Genomic DNA, 20,750 nt, shown 5'->3' with positions numbered 1-20,750 from the left:
GTGAACAGGAGTTCGCTCCTGAAAGTGAAGAGATCCCTGGTTGGTTGTGGTTAGAAATTGCCTTTTGGAGACCTTAAGATTCAGTCAAAAACTGAAGGGAAAACACTGGTGTTTGAAGAGAAGGGGGTTGAGGTTCTAGAAAGTGGGTACCAGCATTCTTAAACCCAAAAGAGAAAGAGAATACTAAAAGTGTACTGAAGTGTTTGGGGAAAACATGGGAACAAAAGTCTCTAAACATAATTTAAGTATTTGTGAAGAACATAAGACCTGTACTGATTTTGTCTCAGTACAGCAGTGATTTTACCTCAGAGATTTCTATCTTGAATTACCTCAGAAATTTTCAGCCTTTGATTTCACCTGATCTTTCCTTTTTAAAATAAATAAAATAGTTTGTTACTTTTGAATTTTTAAAAAAACTGCCTCTGGTGCCATTTCTGCGGTTTAAGGACAAAGGAGAGGGAAAGAGGAGGAGGGAAAAGGGAAGGAGGGAAGAGGAGGAGGGAAGGAGGGGAAGCTGGAGACAGGGGGAAAGATAAAGGTAGATGGGCTAGTGGGTGTGGATATGGAAGCAGGAAAAGGGGAGAAACTATGGGGATTTTCAAGATAGGGAAAGAGGAAATAGTGCAGGAGGAGAAAATGAGATGCCTCTCACAACTCCTTACAATTCCTCTGCTTGTAATAATCTATAAATATATACATGCATATTAAGCACATTTGTTTGACTTGTGTTCCAAGCCATGCTGTGGTTTAGAGTGAATGCAGATTACTAGCATAATGCCAGCGGCACGCGGTTAGTACCAAGTGCATTGCATGATGGATTAATTACATCAGGCTCTTATCCATGAAAAACAGTGTGCACAGAAAATAACTGTTTGTAATGGAGGCCCTGTGGTTCACTGTGCTTCTGGATTAATCAAATCATCCTATCTGATATCAAGATCAGATACTTCCCTAAATGCAAGCAGAGGCTCATTATAAGCATTGCATAATAGGAGAATGAGGGCAACAAGATCACTTACCAAAAGATAAGTTGTATGAATAAGAGCTGACTGGTTTTAGGGGTGCGTTTTCAGATCACAAGCTGATGGTGAAGCTCTGCAGAGCTGGCTAGTGACCATATGAGCTCACTATGTGTGCTAGGCATAATTCAGAATCCTCAGCAAGGTGCAGAGGTCCCACTCGAGTACATGATAATACAGAAATGAGAGGAGAAAGTTTTAAAATCACCACGCTACAGGAAGCTCCATGCAACAGCCATGGGACATCTTCCCACTTCTAGTCAGCTATACAACTTACAATAGTAGTGTGGTATTTGGTTTTTTTGTCAAAACATTTTGATTAGGCATTTTTTATATATACATACAACAAGATGGCTGTTAACTCTCTTGGGTATCTACTTTAAAAAATAAAATAAAACATAAGGAGTTTATAGTTCCTCCTAACTGGATGCACACCTTTTAGGTGGCCAGGTGTATATGAGAATTTTAAACTGAAACAACCTTGAGTTCATTAATGGCTCACACACCATGAAGCTTGCTTACAAGTTTGCTAGCTATCACTCTTGAAATAAACTCTTAGTTCTTCAGACAAGCAGTTATAGTTGTACTCTAGATCTTTGGGCTCTGGCCAAGTTGTAAATATCTGTTGGCCAGTTCAGCTAATAAGCCAGCCCAATTTATGCAGAAGAAAGAGAGACATACCTTCTCTCCCTGCCCACTTGGCATGCTGGCCTCCCTTTGATGCTAATGGGTGGGTCTACACTAGAGATGGGCACGAATGGCAATATGAACACAAAAAATCCACGAACAGCCCAATCCGCTGTTCGCGAGCAAGCTGTTCATGAGGCCCCGTTCCCAGCGAACATGTGTTCGTTCCAAGCCCTCTTTGTGGCGTTCGTCATAAAGCCAGACAATCTGGCGCCTTTCAATCAATTCCCCTGGCAACATAGGCATGGACTGTCTGAACTCTGTCTGAACTCCTTCTGAGTGTGTTTTGCACACAAACTCTCCCTTGCCACACAATATCACTTTTAGTTACATTGGAAGCAGTGTCATTGAACCAGGGCTGATTCTTTAAGAATTGGCCCAAAACATGGCAATGTGCTTTTGCTTCCAGTGTAACTGGAAGTGACATCATTGTGCAGAATGCAGTCATTTGCCCAGGCTGCCTGCTGATGGCAGGTGATCTCTGGGCAACCTGCCTCCTCCCAGTGATCACCAGTGATTGGCAGGCAAAGAGGAAAATTGTGGGAGTTTGCCCGCCACTCACAGGCACCTGGCAAGCCCAGTTTGGAGGGGAAATATAAATTGTACTTTGCTGGATGCATGCTCATAAGTCACTAGTAGGAGTCATGAGAGGGGGAGGGAACTTGAAAGCACAGATCTTGTTTATAGTTGTGTTTGCATTACATCTGAACCAACCCATTAACTTTTACAGTTGCTTCTCAGGTCTCACCGTCAGGGTTCTATGGATCCCACATTACCTGCTTCTGGAGGAAATGCCAGCCAGGCTAGTTAGGAGGGTGGGAGTCAAGCAACGAGTCCTCTCTTTGGCTCAGCTGCCAATGCAGTCAGGCAGGGCTGGCTAGTTCAGGGAATCTGGGCTCCTCTTGCTCAGCCAGTGACATTGGCTGAGGGGAGATCTGGTTGCTTGCAACTGGAACAGCCTCATCCAGAACCAGGAGAGGAAGGGGTGGGGCTGTGATGCCTGCTGGGGGTTAAACCCTTATAGGTCTGGGCTGTGGACAACTCCCTTGCTGACTCTCTAAGCCCTCTCTGAGCTGAACTAGATGAGATGAATTACACGAGGCTATGTGAGTGTCTAGAATTATGTCTATTCCTACCTGCCCATGTCCATTTTACCCCGTGAACATGTGTCCTGTAACCCTAGTCCATGCACATGTTGGGTAACTGGTGTAGTCACGGACTGGTTGCAAGTGTCCATGGTGATAACCAGCGAGTTGCCCTTCCGCTTCCGCTTCCCTCTCCCCTCTTTTTGCCCTTAGATCCGGCTTACATCCCAACTGTTTTGCTTTTAATCTGGCATGTTTTAAATTTTCCTGTTTTCTAGTTGATGCTGCTGCCTCCCGACTCCTCCTCCCTGCACCCTCCTCCCCACTTAACTTCCTCCTCCTATTCTCCATGAAGTGTCTTAGGTCGGGATAAGGAGGAGGTGGGAAGAAAGATCGTGGCAACACAATTCAGCATCTGAGCAAAAGTTCAGAAACATGCCTGATACATGAACCTGAAAAGGACAGCGGGAGGGGTACTCATTCTTCAGTTTGGCTTGGCAATACAGAGAAAATTCGGTTAAAATTGGCCATTGTTTCCAATGGGAAATGCGATTTGGGGCCTTCCAGGGATCTGGGGGGGTGGCATTTTAGGACTGAAATTTATTGGGGACCTACTACTAGCTGTTCTCTAAAGACCCTCCTCAAGTTTCATGAAGATTGGACTTGGGGGGCATTTTATGGGCCCCCAAAGAAGTTGCCCCAGCCACCTCCAGTACATTTTTTCCTATGGGGGAAACTAGGGGAGCTATCTAAAGGGTTGGGGTGATATTTTTCAAGCAAAATCCACGGAATGTGCATGAGACCTACTCCTAACTGTCCTTCAAAGACCCCCCAAGTTTAAGGGAGATTGGACCCCAGAAAAGGCATGATCAGCATGGGTTTCCCCAGTTGCTATCAGTTTCTCTCCACAATAGAAAAAAAATGCAGTGGCTGAGGGCACCTTCTTTGGGAGGCCATAAAATGGCTCCCCCAAGGTCCAATTTCCCTGAAACTTGGGGGAGTCATTAGAGGACAGTTAGCAGTAGGTCCTTTGAAAATTTCGTAGATTTATTTTGCAAAATGCCATCCCCACCTCCCTGGATAGACCCCATAGTTTTTCCCATAGGAAATAATGGAAATAGGAGGTGGCTGGGGACAAACAGACAGGAAAGAGTTGATTCTTACTGACAGCAAGAAACACTGCCATGCCTCCTGAAGTGGGGATTGCCCACCTGCCATTGCATAAATCCCCCCCCCCTTCCTGGTGGGCTGAGGTGCAAGATCTCAGCAGAGGTGTGGAACCCCTGTTTTTAGCGCACCCCCTCAAAACCTGATACGTCCAATTGAGTATATAAGTCTCTCTTTCATAAAAGCTCCAGAGGAAGGTTTGAGCATGTGCAAAGAGAAGGTGCATCATAGAATAACCATCTCTCATCTGGGAGGAATGGGGAAGAAACACATGCCAGTCCGAGCACGGGATCGAGTGTAGTGTGGCCGCGGTGTGCGAGTGAACAGGAAAGCAATGGGGAAACATATGTAACTACATTCATGTGTTGTATGCATGCAATTTGTCTCATGTAGTTTGGCTCTCCGAGAGAGAATAAGCAAAGCAGGTCATGTAAGTCACGGTGCAAGAAGGACGAGGTCCGGGGTGTTAAATTCTTCTCGCTTTCCAAACTGAGAAGCAGGGATAGCAGAAACCTAGTGTCAAGATATTTACTTGCACAAGCCTGGTCAGTGCTTAACTGAATGAACAAAAGTTTTTCCAATATTTCAGAATCACAATTGCATTGTTGGCTCTTAGACAGTTTTTGATTTTTCACTGAGATTGGCAATAAGATGTCAGTCATTCGCTGTCTGTTGAGATCCAGGCAACCACAGAGAGAAAATTATCTCATTTCGGGAAAGTAACTGAAAAGTGATCAGATAGTAGTGAATCTTCAGATTGGCACAACTAATATAAAATTGATTGCAGCACCTGAAGTTGTAAACTCACTGTATTCCAAGTCCAGGGTAACTGAACTCTGTGTAGGGTTGCCAGGTCCCCTTACCCTCCCAGCAGGAGGGGAGGGACCTGGCATTCTCCTTTTTAGATTCCAGGTGCGACACAATGATGTTATTCCCGGAAGTGACATCATCATGCCAGTTGGAAGCGTTCCTACTGCTTGCTGGCCCAAGAGGTTTTTGCCTCCAGGGCCTATTTCCCAGGGCTTCCCCCCACCCCCATCAGCCTGATGAGTGGCTGAGAGGGGCAGAGGCTGGGAGTGGGGGATCCTCCACATCCACTAGGGGACCTCCCGAATGTCCTATAATTATGGTATGTCTGTGAAAATATTCTTTCTTCATACTGTTTTGCTTTGGTATTTGAAATAATTTGGCAGCTGCTGCAATTTTGAATATGTCAGCCAAGTACAGAGAATTCTTTTAATTAATTTATTTATTTTATTGTATTTATATTTCGCCCTCCCCATAAGCAGGCTTTAGGAAGAAATTAGTTTGTTTTAGGGCCAAACTTGGGGTGACAGAAACTTTAAATATGCCCTTTGAAATGGCGTTCATTTGTTTAGTTCCTGTTTCCCTTAGTGTAATATTTAATTTATTTAATGTTGTGATTAGGGCTGTGTGCTTCAGGTTTTGCTTCGGGTAAAGTTACCCAAAGCAACCCGATTCGGAATGCTTCGGAATACCGAAGCAAAGCTTTCCGAAGCATTCAGAAATGCTTCGGAAAGCTTTGGGACTTGTTTAAAGGGCCACGCTGCTGCTTGCAAGCAGTGTCAGGGCCCTTTAAACATTAACCCCCCACCTCCCCACCACCTACCTTGCAGTGACTCCAGGCCGGCTCCTCTGCTGCATCGTGCTGCTGCCCGAGCGGGGTGGTGGGGAAGGCCGGAGCTGCCTCCTTTGGCCCTTCCTGCCCCTCAAATGGCCGTGGCGTGCCAGTGCCACGGCTGCCATTTGAGGGGCAGGAATGGCTGGAGGAGGTGCAGAAAGCCCTTCCTGCCCCTCAAATGGCTGCTGCGGCACCAGCACATCATGGCAGCTCCGGCCTTCCTCACCACCCCGCAGGCTCGGGCGGCAGCGCAGCGGCAGAGGAGCCAGCTGGCTCCAGGCCACGCAACCTTGTGCTGCTGCTGCCGTTGCCACCCAGCTGATAACTCAGGTAAGTGAGTGGGGGTTGGAGGGATCTCCCCAGGGTTGGGTGGGGGTGGGGGGGTCTCCCCAGGGGGGTGGGGGTTTCCCCAGGGAGGGTAGGTGGTGGTGGTGGGGGTTCCCCCCTCGCTTCAGTATGCTCCGAATCTTTACGGAGCATACCGAAGCAATTCCCGAACCCCAAATCCGAAGCGGCATTTGGGGGTATTCCGAATCTACCCACTCATACACAACCCTAGTTGTGATCTCACAGTGTTACATGTGTCTCAGTGCAATCCTAAGCAGAGTTTCACCCTCCTAAATTCATTGAAATCAATGGGCTTTGGCAGCCTGGATATGAAACGGGGAAATGGAGAACATTAAAGAACATTGAAGAGTTAAGTTACCTGAAACATTAGTATGCCTGTGGTGAATTGAAAGGAATGTGATTAGACTTCTGGTCTGATTTATTAAGCTGATGCTGTTTTTTGGCTCTGCCACAGACTAAGTTTGTTTCTCTAATGTATAAATTAGCACCATTTCTTAACTGATCAAAACTTGTTGCATTCATTTATTTCTGAAAACATTTCTTGTAAAATATGTATGTACATTTAATGTCCCCCCACCAAAATTGTTCTGTACTGATGATGCTTTTCTATTGTGAGAAAAATCTTTTACTTTGGATGTAAGCTATGGAAGCATTTGAAGTAGCTCTGAGTAGAGTTTTCCCACAATGACATCAAAACCTCCCATAAAAGTCTCTTGAGGCAGTTCACTTCAGAACTTTTTTCCTTAGTGCATCAAGACAGATGAATAGGAATAAGGAAAAATTTCTGACATTTCAGTTCCTTGAACAATAAGAGAATCCAAAGTTGCCCAAAAACTGTTGTCATATCAATAGTGACATCAACCAACCAGTCAACACAAAATGCTTTGAAGCGAGTTATAGGATTATTTGGGGGAAATAGGTTTACTGTGAATGTTTATTATTACGTATTTTTGGGTTTGTGTACTGTTCCTTCCCCAAAGTCTTGGTAAATACTGTTTAGATTTAAGCACTTTTATCCTGCTTCTTCACAGCAGAAAGTGATTTACAAAATTAATGAAAGCACCTACAAATATTGAATCAGTAAAATAAAAAATCATCACAATGAAATAATATCTAAAATCATATTATTTAAAAAACAGTGCAAAAAACCCTCCATAAAATAATATTTCCTCATATTATCCTCCCCATACTATTCTCAGCAATTTTCAATTCCTTAACATCTCAAATCTGAAAACAGTCAAACTCCTCTTTGAAACCTCCAAGGTCAAGACTCAAAACGTCTGAATTCAGCTCCTCAAATAAATATCCACTCAGTTGCCCAAGACACTCAGAAACGATATATCTTTATAAAGCCTTCATGAACCTTGCCAGAGAAGATGGTGTACTCATTCACCTCCTCTGGCAACATCTTCCACAAAAGTGTAAGTGGCAATGCACCAAATTCAGCTGACTTACAAGTGTGTATCAGGAAAGGTGAGTCTTCAGATATGTGGGTACCAGGCTATGAAAGGCTTTATAGACTCACAGTAAAATCCTAAGCATGGTTTCTCCAGTCTAAGCCCATTGAAATTAATGGACTTAGACTGGAGTAACTCTGTTTAGGATTTTGCTGTAAAAGTATTATTTGTAAAAAAAAAACCATAAAAATACCTGGAAATATAACAAATGTTGAAATAGTATCCTAACTACAACTGGACGGTGAACCCCAAAAGCCAGTTCAAGAAATATACAATCTTCAGGGGAAAGCATCTGCCTCTATTACCATCTAGTTCACTGACAGTGAAATCGGAAGGGTATTCTTAGACTACAATCCTAGTGAAATCCCAGGGAAATCAATGGGCTTGGACTAGAGTAACTCTGTTTAGGATTGCACTGTTAGTCAGTCTTAGAAATGACAGTGATGCCGGGTCCATGTTGGGAAATTCCTGGAGATTTGGGGGGTGGAGCCTGGGGAAGGTGGGGTTTGGGGAAGGGAGGGACCTCAGCTGGTCTAATGTCATATGATCCACCTGTCAAGTCAGCCATTTTCTCCAGTGCAAATGTTTTTTGTTGCCTGAAGACAAGTTGTAATTCTGGGAGATCTCCAACCACCACCTGAAGACTGGCAACCCTAAGTGGGGTGTAGGAGAGGGAGTAATTCTTTGAGCTATTTTGGAAGAGCCACATTTTATGCTTTCTCTTTTTTCTTCTTACTCTCCTTTCCAAAAAAACATGCTGTGCCATTTTGTCTTTGAGAGATTATCATATTATGAGATGGTGAAAGCAAGGAGCACGGTACATTATATACCATATATTACACTTAACATTTGCATAAGAACTTGCAAATATTTGGATCCACTATAGTAAATTTAATTTTAAGACAATCCTGCATGATTTAGTTTCCTCATGGCCTTGCAAGAAAACACTATAGGTCAAAATGATTCTCCTTTCTCTATCCCCCCTTCCAAAACCAGTTCTGACTATGGGTAGTACATGTGCATTTCCAATTCCCTCAGCTTCCAGGCATTCTCTAAAGTAGCAGAGGGTAGCACAAAGATACAAAAGGCATAATGGCAAGAGAAAATATTTATGGGGTGCTTCTGGTAGAAAGTCCCTTGACCTATCGGTTATGAACCTTCATAGAAATTAAATCCTCAAGTTTTACAGATTTCAAAGTTGGAAAATAAAGTCAGATTGTTCAGTTCTGTTCTGAGATACTGCTGTGCCTTTTATGTTTCAGCCTTTAATATGCTGATACCATAAACCCCTCAGTGGAATATAGATAGCACTAAATTACAGTGGCAGTGTGTTTTATTAAAAAGGTTTTAAACTCAGAGGCATATTAATATCTCTCTACTTGGAAATGTTTTGTGTTTCTATAATATGTACTATAATACTCATATTCTAAAAATCACGATTAGAGGGTAGAAACCTATTTATTTATTTAAAGTTGTTTATATACTGCTATTCCAAAGAAGGCTCAGAGCAGCTAATAATGTGGTTAAATAAGTTGTAATGAAATTGATGGATTAGTAATTTAGTAGGGAGGCAGGTAATTGATTGTCCCAACCTGAAGATTCCTAGGGCTTAGTTACTTATTCAGCTCCATTTTGGAGATTAATTGAGAGGATGCAGACACTTGGAAGCAGAAATGACTTAAAATAAATGTTGAGGGCATCTCCAGAGGGCAGCCAAAACCTTTGCCTTTTTATTCAGAACTGAATAGAGGGAAGATTTCACCCTTGTCTTGAAGATGTTACTACTCATGTTACCACTAGGGATGTGCGTTTCGGCTTTCTGAATGCCGAAAGAAAGCCGAAACAAAAGTGGTTCGGCTTCTTTCAGGTTAGCTGAAACGTTTCGGAGAAAGCCGAAACGTTTCGGCTAGCCGAAAGAAAAAAAGCCGAAACGTTTCAGCTTCTTTCGGCTTTCTTTCGGCTTTTCAATGGGAAAATGCCTCCGTCTTCCCGGACGTCTGGGGGAGGCATTTTCCCACCGAATCAGTCCAAAATTGGTGGGGACCTTCCTCTAACCCCTCTCTAAACCCCCCCCAAGTTTCAGACCGATTGGACTTTGGGGGGCCATGTTATGGCCCCCCAAAGCAGGTCCCCCTATCCTCCCATAAGAAAGCGAAGGAGCAGCATATTGTTAGCATGCTGCTGCTCATCTTCTTCATTATTTCCTATGGGGAAAAATGAAGAAGCAGGCTTCCTTTGCCAGGGGTGGCAAAAATGCCCCCTTACCCCCCACCAAGGCTCAGACTGCTCCCACTTGGGGGGGGGCATTTCATGGCCTCCCCAAGTAGGTGCTCTTTTCTCTACCACTGACAGCTGGGGGAGGCTTGTCTTGCCAGGGGTGGCATTTTGCATGCAAAATGCCCCCCAGCCCTCAGGGGCCCTTCTCCCACCCCTCCTCCCACCCCCCACCAAGGCTCAGCCTGCTCCCACTTGGGGGGGGGGCATTTCATGGCCTCCCCAAGTAGGTCCTCTCAGCCCCTAAAGTCCACCCCTTACAGCCCCACACAAACCCAATTCCCCCCCAGCTGCCACACACAGACCCAAATCCCCACATTAGCCCCTCACAGACCCAAATCCACCCCCACCTGCCCCACACCCATAACCCCAGGAACAGGCTGGCAAAGGCCAGCCCTCTCCCTTTGTTCCCTATGCTGGGAACTTCTAAACTCTCTTTCCCTGGGCAATTCATGATAGAAGTGTACTACACAAAATAATACAACCCACTTCACCGTTTTTGACAGCAGTTGTGTTTGTGTGATTCTCTGATGTGAAGTGAGTTGTGTTATTTTTATGTAGTACACTGCTTTCATGCCCTGTTGTGCCTTCCTACTGTGTAACCTAAAGCAGTTAAGGAAATAAAGTGCTTTTGACAGCAATATTTTGGGGTGATTCTCTGATGTTAAGTGAGTTGTGTTATTTTTGTGTAAGATACTGCTGCCATGCCCTTTGGTGCGCCCCCCTGCTGTGTATCCTAAAGTTGTTCAAGAAATAAAGTGTTTTTGACAGGAATTGTGCTTTTGTGATTCTCTGATGTTAAGTGAGTTGTGTTATTTTTGTGTAAGATACTGCTGCCATGCCCTTTGGTGTGCCCCCCTGCTGTGTAACCTAAAGCTGTTGAAGAATAAAGTGTTTTTGACAGGAATCGTGTTTTGTGATTCTCTGATGTTAAGTGAGTTGTGTTAATTTTTCTGTGTGGGGGACTGCTGGTGTAATGTGTCATAATGCTTTGCCTACTTGTACTTTGAAAGGGAGAAAATAATTTTTAAAAAACTTTATTTTGTGTTGTTCGTGTTTTATTCTTTGTTGTGCAGTTGGTTCCCATCATAGGGAACAATGGGGCTGGCTGGCCAGCCATCTCTGTAGGTGGTGGGGGAATTTGAGAGAGGGTGTCTGTGGTTCAGGTGCTCTTTCACAGGGACCAGCTGGCACTCAGAAGTGTGCCCACCATTGTGGCACCCCTGGGCTGTGCAGCTGGGGGGGATTGGGTTTGTGTGGGGCTGTAAGGGGTGGACTTTAGGGGCTGAGAGGACCTACTTGGAGAGGCCATGAAATGGCCCCCCCAAGTGGGAGCAGGCTGAGCCTTGGTGGGGGGTGGGAGGAGGGGTGGGAGAAGGGCCCCTGAGGGCTGGGGGGCATTTTGCATGCAAAAGGCCACCCCTGGCAAGACAAGCCTCCCCCAGCTGTCAGTGGTAGAGAAAAGAGCACCTACTTGGGGAGGCCATGAAATGCCCCCCCCCAAGTGGGAGCAGTCTGAGCCTTGGTGGGGGGTGGGAGGAAGGGTGGGAGAAGGGCCCCAGAGGGTTGGGGGGCATTTTGCATGCAAAATGCCACCCCTGGCAAGACAAGCCTCCCCCAGCTGTCAGTGGTAGAGATTAGAGCACCTACTTGGGGAGGCCATGAAATGGCCCCCCCAAGTGGGAGCAGGCTGAGCCTTCGTGGGGGGTGGGAGGAGGGGTGGGAGAAAGCCCCTGAGGGCTGGGGGGCATTTTGCATGCAAAACGCCACCCCTGGCAAGACAAGCCTCCCCCAGCTGTCAGTGGTAGAGATGAGAGCAGAGCACCTACTTGGGGAGGCCATGAAATGGCCCCCCCAAGTGGGAGCAGGCTGAGCCTTGGTGGGGGTGGGAGGAAGGGTGGGAGAAGGACCCCTGAGGGTAAGGGGGCATTTTGCATGCAAAATGCCACCCCTGGCAAAGGAAGCCTGCTTCTTCATTTTTTCCCCATAACATGGCCCCCCAAAGTCCAATCGGTCTGAAACTTGGGGGGTTTTTAGAGAGGGGTTAGAGGAAGGTCCCCACCAATTTTGGGCTGATTCGGTGGGAAAATGCCTCCCCCAGACATCCGGGAAGACGGAGGCATTTTCCCATTGAAAAAGCCGAAAGCCGAAAGAAAGCCGAAACAAAGCCGAAAGCCGAAACGGCTGGCCGTTTCGGCTTTCGGCTTAAGCTGAAATTTTTTGGCTTGCACACCCCTAGTTACCACCCTTGTCTTGAAGCTGCTTTTCTCCTTAGAATTTCTTTCTGTGCCTATCTTCAAGAATTTCTTATCTATGTAGTATAAAGATTTGGTTTGTCAATACCTTTCCATAGGTCATCTGCCAAATAAAGTCTAATTGGGGCAGAAAATTACAATACATAAATAATGAACTGGCTGCTGTGAATGACTTTTCTTTGTATGGACAGTTCAGTGAAGAATAGTTAGTAGTTCGAAGTAATAGTTAAACAAGAACAGCAACTTACCATGGCCGTTTCCACACGTTGTAAAAAGAGTACCCCGCTCATTGAACCCTGGTGGCTTTTTCTCGGGATTTCTGATGTCTCCTTTTCCAAAATGGATGCAGGCATTTTTGCTTCTGTTTTTGTGGCACCATGAAAACTCTACTGTTTCAGTGGTACAAAACTGGTACTTTGCAAAAATTCTATTTGGGAAAGATAGTGGCATGCATCAGATGTTTCAGCAAACCCTGGTTTGGTGTTATGTGGATGAGTTTGGGGCTACTCTGCCTTGTACTCTCTTTTCCTCTTCCTCTTCTCCTATTCCACTGCTTGGTCTCTGCTTTTGCAACAAACCATAGCTTGTTATGTCTAAATTACAAATGATGGTTTTAGGATTGCTGACAATTAGGAGGGGGGGAAGTCATGTTACTTTAAGAGAAGCTGAAACTAGAAATGGACAGTCGAAGCTTTTCATGGTGTGGAAGTAAAATAACATCCCATTAAGCCCCTGCTTAAGGGTCAGGACACTTCTCACACACACACACACACACACACACGGCTGTTGGCAAACCTAGATAGTTTGTATACTTCCCTCTAGACCAGGTTAAATTGAGTAAATAGGAAAGGTGAGAGAGCACAAAATATAAGTTGCTAGGGAATGTGTGATCGTCTTCGTCCTTCTGTGCAGCCCCACATTGGGACTGCGCAGGCGCAGGCCAGCCGCGGAAAAGATTTTTCTAGCTTTCAGAGATGTGAAGGGGACGTTCGGATCCACCGCGCATGCGCGTCGGTGTTCCCGCCAATTTTGAATGCATATATATCCGAACGTCCCCGGCATTCCCTCAGTTCCTTTTTCGCCGCCGTACGAAAAGGTTCTGTTGTCTAGCGTTTATCCTCTCAGCGTCTCTTCGGAGTTTTGGATCGTGTTCTTCTGGTCGGTATTTTTTCCCCTTGTCGGTGGGAGATACCGTTCATTATGTCCCAAACTTCTTTGTTTAAGAAGTGTCTTAAGTGCGGCACTAAAATGACGCACTCGGACGGCCATGAGCTCTGCCTCATCTGCCTGGGCGAGGGGCATGTTGTCGAGCGCTGCTCCATTTGTATGTCCTTCACTCCGAAGGCAAGGAGTGATCGGAAGGCCAGGCTCCGTGCCTTCTTGTGGGATGCTAACCTTCTCCCCCCCAAGCCGTCGGGCTCTTCGGGAGATAGACCCCGCTCCGCCGCTCCGTCACCGGCGCCGTCTCGTAAGTCGCCAGAGCAGCTCCCCACGGAACCGACGGGGCAACCCGTTCCGGAGGCCCGACCTGACTCCGGTTCCGGGGATCGTCCTTCCGACCGGAAGGCCAAGAAGCGTTCCGCATCCAAGCCGAAGTCCTCCTCCAAGCCCTCGGCCGCAGAGGCTACTTCGGAACCTCAGCCCAAGAAGGCCAAGACGAAATCGAGGGCCAAGGGCCGTGCTTTATCCCCGGCTCCGACTGTGCGACCTGGTACTCCATCTGGACCGGTCCTGATCCCTGACGATGTGGTGAGTCTCCACACCCCGTCTCCTCCTTGCACGCCTCCTCCGTCGGTTCCCGAGGAATTCGTGCCATTCCCGTCTTTCACGGAACCGTTCCAGTCATTCGAACGTTCCCTGCCTTCCGCCCCGGCGCCTTCGGAGGCCTCCGTTCCGTTGCCGTCTACCTCGTCGGTTCCGATGCCTCTTCGCTGGCCTGCCCCGGTGCCTGCTCCTCTGCCCCCTTGCCAGCCTGTCGCGGGGATTGGGAACATGACCTCCTGGCAGGATTTTGTGGCGTGGTTCCAGCAGTCGCTGCCCTTCCTGCAGCATCCTTCGGTTCCGGTGGTTTCCGTTCCGGCTCAGCCAGCCGGGCTCCCGGCATCCGCTCCTCCACCTCCTGGCTTGCCTCTGCGACCGTCGGTTCCTGCGGCTTGTCCGTCGGCCCCGAGCGCCCACCGGTCTTCGGTTCCGACGCAAACCTCGCCGGAGTTTTCAGATTCCGAGGATGAGGAAGGTCTGGCATCCCCGTCAGAGTGCTCTTCGGACGCGGCCTCAGATCCTTCCCCGGATGACACCGTGGGTGGGCCCCGTTCATCGTCCCCGAATGACGACTACAGGCTATTCTCCGAGCAAATGATGCGGATGGCCGCCGCGCTGGAGATAGACGTCTCCTCCACGACCTCCAAGCCCAAGAGTAAGCTGCTGGAGGCACTGTATTCCGGGTCCCCCGCGTCGGTGGCGTTTCCCCCTGTGGAGGATTTTGTTGACAGCGCTCTCGCGCTCTGGCAAACACCAGCGTCCGTGTCCGCGACGGCAAAGAAGGTAGAGAGGTACTACCGTTTAAAGCAGGATGATTGCCCGTACCTCTTCAGTCATCCGAAACCCTCGTCCATCGTGGCTGAGGAGGGTCAGGCTCGGTTCCGTTCCGGTTCCTCGTCGGCCCCGGCGGACCGAGAAGGCAGAAAGCTGGATGGCATGGGCAGGAAACTCTACTCGTCCGCGTCTTTGGGATTCCGTATTGCCAACTTCCAGGCCATAATGGGGTCCTACAATCTGTTCCTCTGGAAACGGCTGTCCTCTTACCTTTCCGATCTCCCCGAGGATCGCCGCCACTTGGTGAAGGCCCTTCAGGCAGAGGCCATACGGCTGTCAAAGCAGCAGATGACAGCGGGCAAGGATGCTGCCGATTCCGCGGCGCGCTCGATGGCGACTTCGGTGGTCCTGCGTCGACACGCCTGGCTCCGGTCCACTGCCCTGCCGCCTGAAAAGAAGGCGAAAGTGGAGGATTTCCCCTTCGAGGGGCCCCAGCTCTTCTCGGAGAAGACGGATGAATCCCTCTCCCTGATGAAAAAGAATCAGCAGACGGCCAAGTCCCTCGGAGTCGCCCCCTCAGCTCAGTCATCGGGTCCGAGGTATCATTATGGTCGGTTCCGATCCTACCAGGCCCCTTACCAGCCTTACCAGCAGCGTCAAGGGCGCTTCTTCTCGGGCCAGTCCTACGGTCACCGATCCTATTCAGCCCAGCAGCGTCACTCTTCCAGGCGCTCCGGCCGGTCCAAGGGCAGGCAACAGCCATCTTCACCCAAGCCTTCGACCTCGGTGCAGAAGCCCTCGGTCTTCTGACTAAGCCTGAACGCTCCCCTGTTGGCCTCCGAGGACACTTCCTCTGCTGCCCAGTTTCTGGACAGGCTTCGGCCTTTTTTGCCCTGTTGGCAACGTGTTACTTCTGACACTTGGGTCCTGTCCATTGTGGCCCATGGTTACAAGTTAATGTTTACAGATGCACCTCCTCTCTCTCTCCCTCCCCGTTGTTCTACATGTTGTGATGTTGTGTTACACAATAATGTTATGGAGTTGGTTAACAAAGGTGCTGTCCGGGTGGTCAATGTCTCTACTTCCCCATGGGGATTTTACTCCAGATACTTCCTTGTGGATAAAAAGGGTGGAGGTTCCCGGCCCATCTTAGACCTTAGAGGCCTCAACGGTTATTTGAAGGTTGAAAAGTTTCGAATGCTAACCCTGGCACGGGTCATGGAGCTCCTGGAGGTGGGCGTCTGGCTAGCCATTCTAGACTTGAAGGATGCCTACTTCCACATTTCTATATTTGAGGGCCACAGGAAATACCTGCGGTTTGTGTATGGGAATTCTGTGTATGAATATACCGTATTGCCCTTTGGGCTGGCCTCTGCGCCCAGGGTATTCACGAAGTGCATGGCCACCGTAGTGGCATACCTGCGGTCCCAGGGTTGCTTTATCTACCCGTACTTGGACGACTGGCTCCTGGTGGGGCCCTCGCCTGACTCTCTCCGGGCCCATATTGCCCTCACTTTGTCCGTGCTGGCTAGGTTGGGCTTGGTGGTTAATGGGGATAAGTCTGTCCTGGCCCCGGGCATGGCCATTAGGTTTATTGGGGTCCATTTCGATTCCCTGCTGGGCAGAGCCTACCTGCCTCCAGACCGGTTGGCCAGGCTTTCCGCTTTGGCCCGGCATTTTATACATTGCCGGTACCAGACGGCCCTTTTGATTCAGACACTGTTGGGCCTTATGGCCTCCTCCACAGGGGTGGTTTTCTTTGCACGCCTGCGTATGAGGCCTCTGCAAAACTGGTTTGTCCGGAGGTACAACCCCCTCACCATGGGTCAGCACCAGAGGTTTTCCATCCCCAGGGTGGTGCTGCGCTCTCTGGCCTGGTGGACTGTCCCTGGAAACCTGTCTGAAGGTTGTCCTTTCGGCCCCTTCCTAGCTGAGGTCACGGTTTATACCGATGCCTCCAACTTGGGATGGGGAGGGCGCTGTGGACAGCTTTCGGCTCAGGGCATCTGGTCCCCATCTGAGGCATCCATGCATATCAACCTTCTTGAGCTTAGGGCGATCCGTTACTCCCTCGCTTCTTTTGCAGATGCCATTCGGAACAGGAGGGTTCAGGTCCTGTCGGACAATACCACGGCCTGCTACTACCTCAACAAGCAGGGAGGGACGGTCTCGTTCAAGCTCTGCAAGGAGGCAACGACTCTATGGAATTGGGCCATGGTCAACAACGTCCTTCCCAGAGCCGTGCACATTGCCGGGGATCTCAACACCTCGGCGGATGCGCTGAGCAGGGTGTTTCTGCCTCAGCACGAGTGGTCCCTAAACAGGGTTTACCTCGACCAGGTTTTCCGCACATGGGGCACGCCTTTGGTCAACCTCTTCGCCACTGCCCGCAACAAACAGGCCCCGCTGTTCTGCTCCCGGGCCGGCATTGGCCGCCACTCCCTAGGGGATGCCTTCCAAATACCTTGGTCCCCAGGGCTCTTTTATGCCTTCCCGCCCTTCCCGCTCCTGTACAAGGTTCTTTCCAGGATCAGGGCCTTCCGAACCCACTGTATCCTCGTTGCCCCTCGGTGGCCTCGCCAGGATTGGTTCCCCCTTTTACTTTCCCTGTCCCAGGGGCGATGCCTCCCCCTGCCTCACGCCCCGGACCTCTTAACCAGGGACGGGGTGTGGCATCACGATGTGGCTGTACTGAATCTGACTGCCTGGCTTCTGGGCAACCGGGAGTGAGCCTCTCTTCTGGAGTGCTTGGGGTGATCTTGAATGCCCGGAAACCGTCCACCAGGTTGTCCTATCAGAGGAAGTGGTCACGTTTTTCCCGGTGGTTGGCCCTGAAGGGGGTTTCTCCCTTTAATTGCCCGCTTCCTGTCATCCTGGACTACCTCCTGGAACTCTGCTCCCAGGGCCTTGCGTTTTCCAGTGTTAAGGTCCACATGGCTGCAATCTCTGCCTTCCATGAGCAGATTGATGGGAAGACAGTTTTTACTCACTGGCTTTCCAAGCAGTTCCTGAAGGGCCTGTTCAAGACCTTCCCTCCTAGGGCCCATCCCATTCCACAATGGAGTCTCTCCCTGGTTCTCTCCCAGCTGATGCTCCAGCCCTTTGAGCCTCTATCTTCTTGTCCCCTACCTTTGCTCACTCAGAAGGTGGCTTTCCTGGTGGCAATCACGTCCTCTAGGCGTGTTGGGGAGCTGTCTGCCCTGCGGTGTGACCCTCCCTTCCTGCAGTTTTTCCCTGGTACTGTCATGCTCCACACTAGCATGGAGTTTCTGCCCAAGGTAGTCTCAAGATTTCACCTACAGCAAAAGGTGTTCCTCCCTTCCTTTTTTCCAACACCCTCATCCCCAGGGGAACGAGCTCTACACACATTGGATGTAAAGCGTGCTTTATTGTTTTATTTGCACCGCACCAAATGTTTCAGGAAATCTCCTGTCCTGTTTGTGTGTTACTCTGGCCCTCGCAAGGGCTCACCTGCTTCTGCCCAGTCCATCTCTCGCTGGATTGTGTCTACGATTAAACTTTGCTATCAGCATGCTGGAGTCCAGTGTCCCTTGTTGGTTACTGCTCATTCCACTCGAGCGCAAGCTGCTTCTGCTGCCTTCCTGCGAGGGGTGCCGCTCCAGGACGTCTGCCAAGCTGCGACATGGTCCTCTGCAGACACTTTCATCCGGCATTACTCTGTGGACGTGCATGCACGACGTGACTCGGCTGTTGGCACAGCTGTCCTGCAGTCCTTGTTCAAGTAGACACTCACACCCGCCCCCATTGGTGAGATGCTAGTTACTCTCCCAATGTGGGGCTGCACAGAAGGACGAAGACGATAAACAGGGTTTCTCACCTGTAACTGTTGATCGTCGAGTCTCTTCTGTGCAGACACACATTCCCTCCCGCCTGCCCCGCTGTGAGTGTTTCGTTAACTTAGTTTCTCCGGCGGCTCAGGTGAACTGAGGGAATGCCGGGGACGTTCGGATATATATGCATTCAAAATTGGCGGGAACACCGACGCGCATGCGCGGTGGATCCGAACGTCCCCTTCACATCTCTGAAAGCTAGAAAAATCTTTTCCGCGGCTGGCCTGCGCCTGCGCAGTCCCAATGTGTGTCTGCACAGAAGAGACTCGACGATCAACAGTTACAGGTGAGAAACCCTGTTTTTCTGTTTACTGGTTTGTACTTTGGACTCATTTACTTACAGCGATACTAATATTTGCTCACTTTTTGTATTCAGAATTTAAAATTTGCTTATTATTAGATGATATTTATTCATTGATAATAAACTTGCCCAGCTTTCCTTACTAGCAGTCAAACCTGAATGAAATTTCTAGAGAGTAACATGATCTCCTGTAACAACAATATCTTGGACTTGCTAGTTTTGTCCCATTAAACCTATTCAAACCATTATGGTCTCATTCCAGCCCTCCCAGGAACAGTACTCATCTCCAGGGAAAGACCAGTTTTGTCTTAGTCACAGAAAGCTTGTAGAGATTTCCTCCTTGGTTGAAAGAACATAACACAAATGCCAGTTGCACAGAACTGCAGATGTGAGGAGAAGGATATTCTGGCCTCTGTCGGTGGTCAAAGATGTATCGGCTGCTGATTGGTTTTTTATTTTTATGGTATTGCATTTGATGAAAAGGCAGGAATATAAATGTTTAAATAAATAATATGGAGGAATTTGATCAATTGATGATACAAATTAAATCTGAGGGATTGTTTATTAGTTATACAGGTATGATGGGTTGCTTTTAATCTTACTGCAGGTTTTCTTATTTTTATATCAGAATTGATATGTTTTCTTACTATGGACTATGTCTGCAGTGATTAATGCTGCATTGTATTGCTATTAGCATTAACTAATACTTACATTTGAGTGGCAATTTGTTTCTTAGAAAGCCTGGAGTGGAGATCACCCCCTGAGGACTTCTAGTAATATCCAAATAAAGCATATCTGAATTTTGTATTTTTATAATTAATGTTTGTGTTTAAATTTCATTTAACTGTAGTGGAATGGCAAAGGACAGTGATAAAAAAGCTTTAGTGACTGTAGTTTTCTGTTTCCTCTCCACAATATCTGTTGGCCAAATGTTGGCTATGAATAAATGAATACAAAATCCCTCAGGTGCCAAGTCTGAATGCTTTGCTATTTCTTGTCCTTCCACAGAATTCTGAAGCCTCTGAGGTAATCATCCTGGAGCGGTGCTGTATTGTGCAGTTCAAGAATAAAGCAGATGTTTCAATAGTCCTCAGTAAGTAAGATACTTCTGATGAAGCAGCTGATGTTCTCTTTTGCATTCGCCAGGTAATTTCTCCCTCAAATATTTAGGCAAAATATCAGTTCTACAAAAGGACAAGGATCAAAGTGCAATTATTCCAATAGACATCATCATCATCATCATTATTACTATTATTATTATTTACAAACTTACTGTTTGTCCTTGATTTATTGATTATAGTTTAAAATAAAGAATATTTGTTTGGTCTTGGAAATCTTAGAAGAGAGAGTCAGCTCTTTATTTTAGCACCTTGAAAGATTCTTTATCCATTAATGAAACGGGCTAAACTCATAAATGTGTCTGTATGTGATCCACTCTCAGAGAACAGTGCTGATTTGCAGGATTCTCTCCTGCAACTCGAACAGGATCCTTCTCCTGAACCAGAAGTATAGGTAATTGCCTTTTGTACAAGTCTTCAGAGTTAATGGCAACATGGTGTTTTCTTTTATTAGGGCCACATGCCAGCCTCTGCTGATTCTTCTAGCAGTTCTAGGCAGTAAAGTTCCAAGATCTGAAGTGAGATGATGTTGAAGCTAAGTAGGTCTGGGTCTGAACTGAAGACTGTCTAGAAGTAGCCTGATGTATTTTGGAGGAAAGAAACAAAGGTTTTAAATGTAGTTGTTGAACGTACATGTTGTACAGCTGAACAGCAGGATTTTTTCCAGTGGCACCTTAGGGACCAACAAGATTTTCCAAATATAAGCTTTCAAGAGTCAACTTGTACCCTGAAAATCTTGCTGGTCTCTAAGATGCCACTGGAAAAAAATCCTGCTGTTCTACTGCAGACCAGCTGGGCTGCCTACTATGTGGTGGAGCAGATATTGGTTACTCTGAGGAGGAATTAAAGTTGGCTCTTGATACACTGCCGAGTGAGGTGGAAGGGGAAGAGAAACTAGTCTTCCATAGCATGGATAAATATTTGAAAACAGTAATGGAAACCCAGAGCTTTGATCTTTTTGTTTTGCTGGATTCCAGCATTGTGTTTATTTTAAAAAAAAAATAAGAGAAA

General features: G+C 47.7%; 1 protein-coding gene across 3 annotated transcripts in view; it reads left to right on the top strand.

Annotated features, from left to right (window-relative positions):
* Positions 1-20,750, top strand: part of INPP4B (inositol polyphosphate-4-phosphatase type II B) — a 428,879-nt gene that overhangs the window by 128,543 nt on the left and 279,586 nt on the right. For all 3 annotated transcript variants that reach the window (XM_054990215.1, XM_054990214.1, XM_054990216.1), the window contains one exon: positions 19,630-19,714. In XM_054990215.1, coding sequence (XP_054846190.1) covers positions 19,630-19,714 — 85 coding nt within the window. The remainder of the gene's footprint in view (positions 1-19,629; positions 19,715-20,750) is intronic.

Source organism: Eublepharis macularius, chromosome 10 (genome assembly GCF_028583425.1).
Source record: "Eublepharis macularius isolate TG4126 chromosome 10, MPM_Emac_v1.0, whole genome shotgun sequence".
Taxonomy (NCBI): Eukaryota; Metazoa; Chordata; class Lepidosauria; order Squamata; family Eublepharidae; genus Eublepharis; species Eublepharis macularius.
Note: the sequence above shows the minus strand (reverse complement) of the source record. Positions and strands in the feature narration are given on the sequence as shown.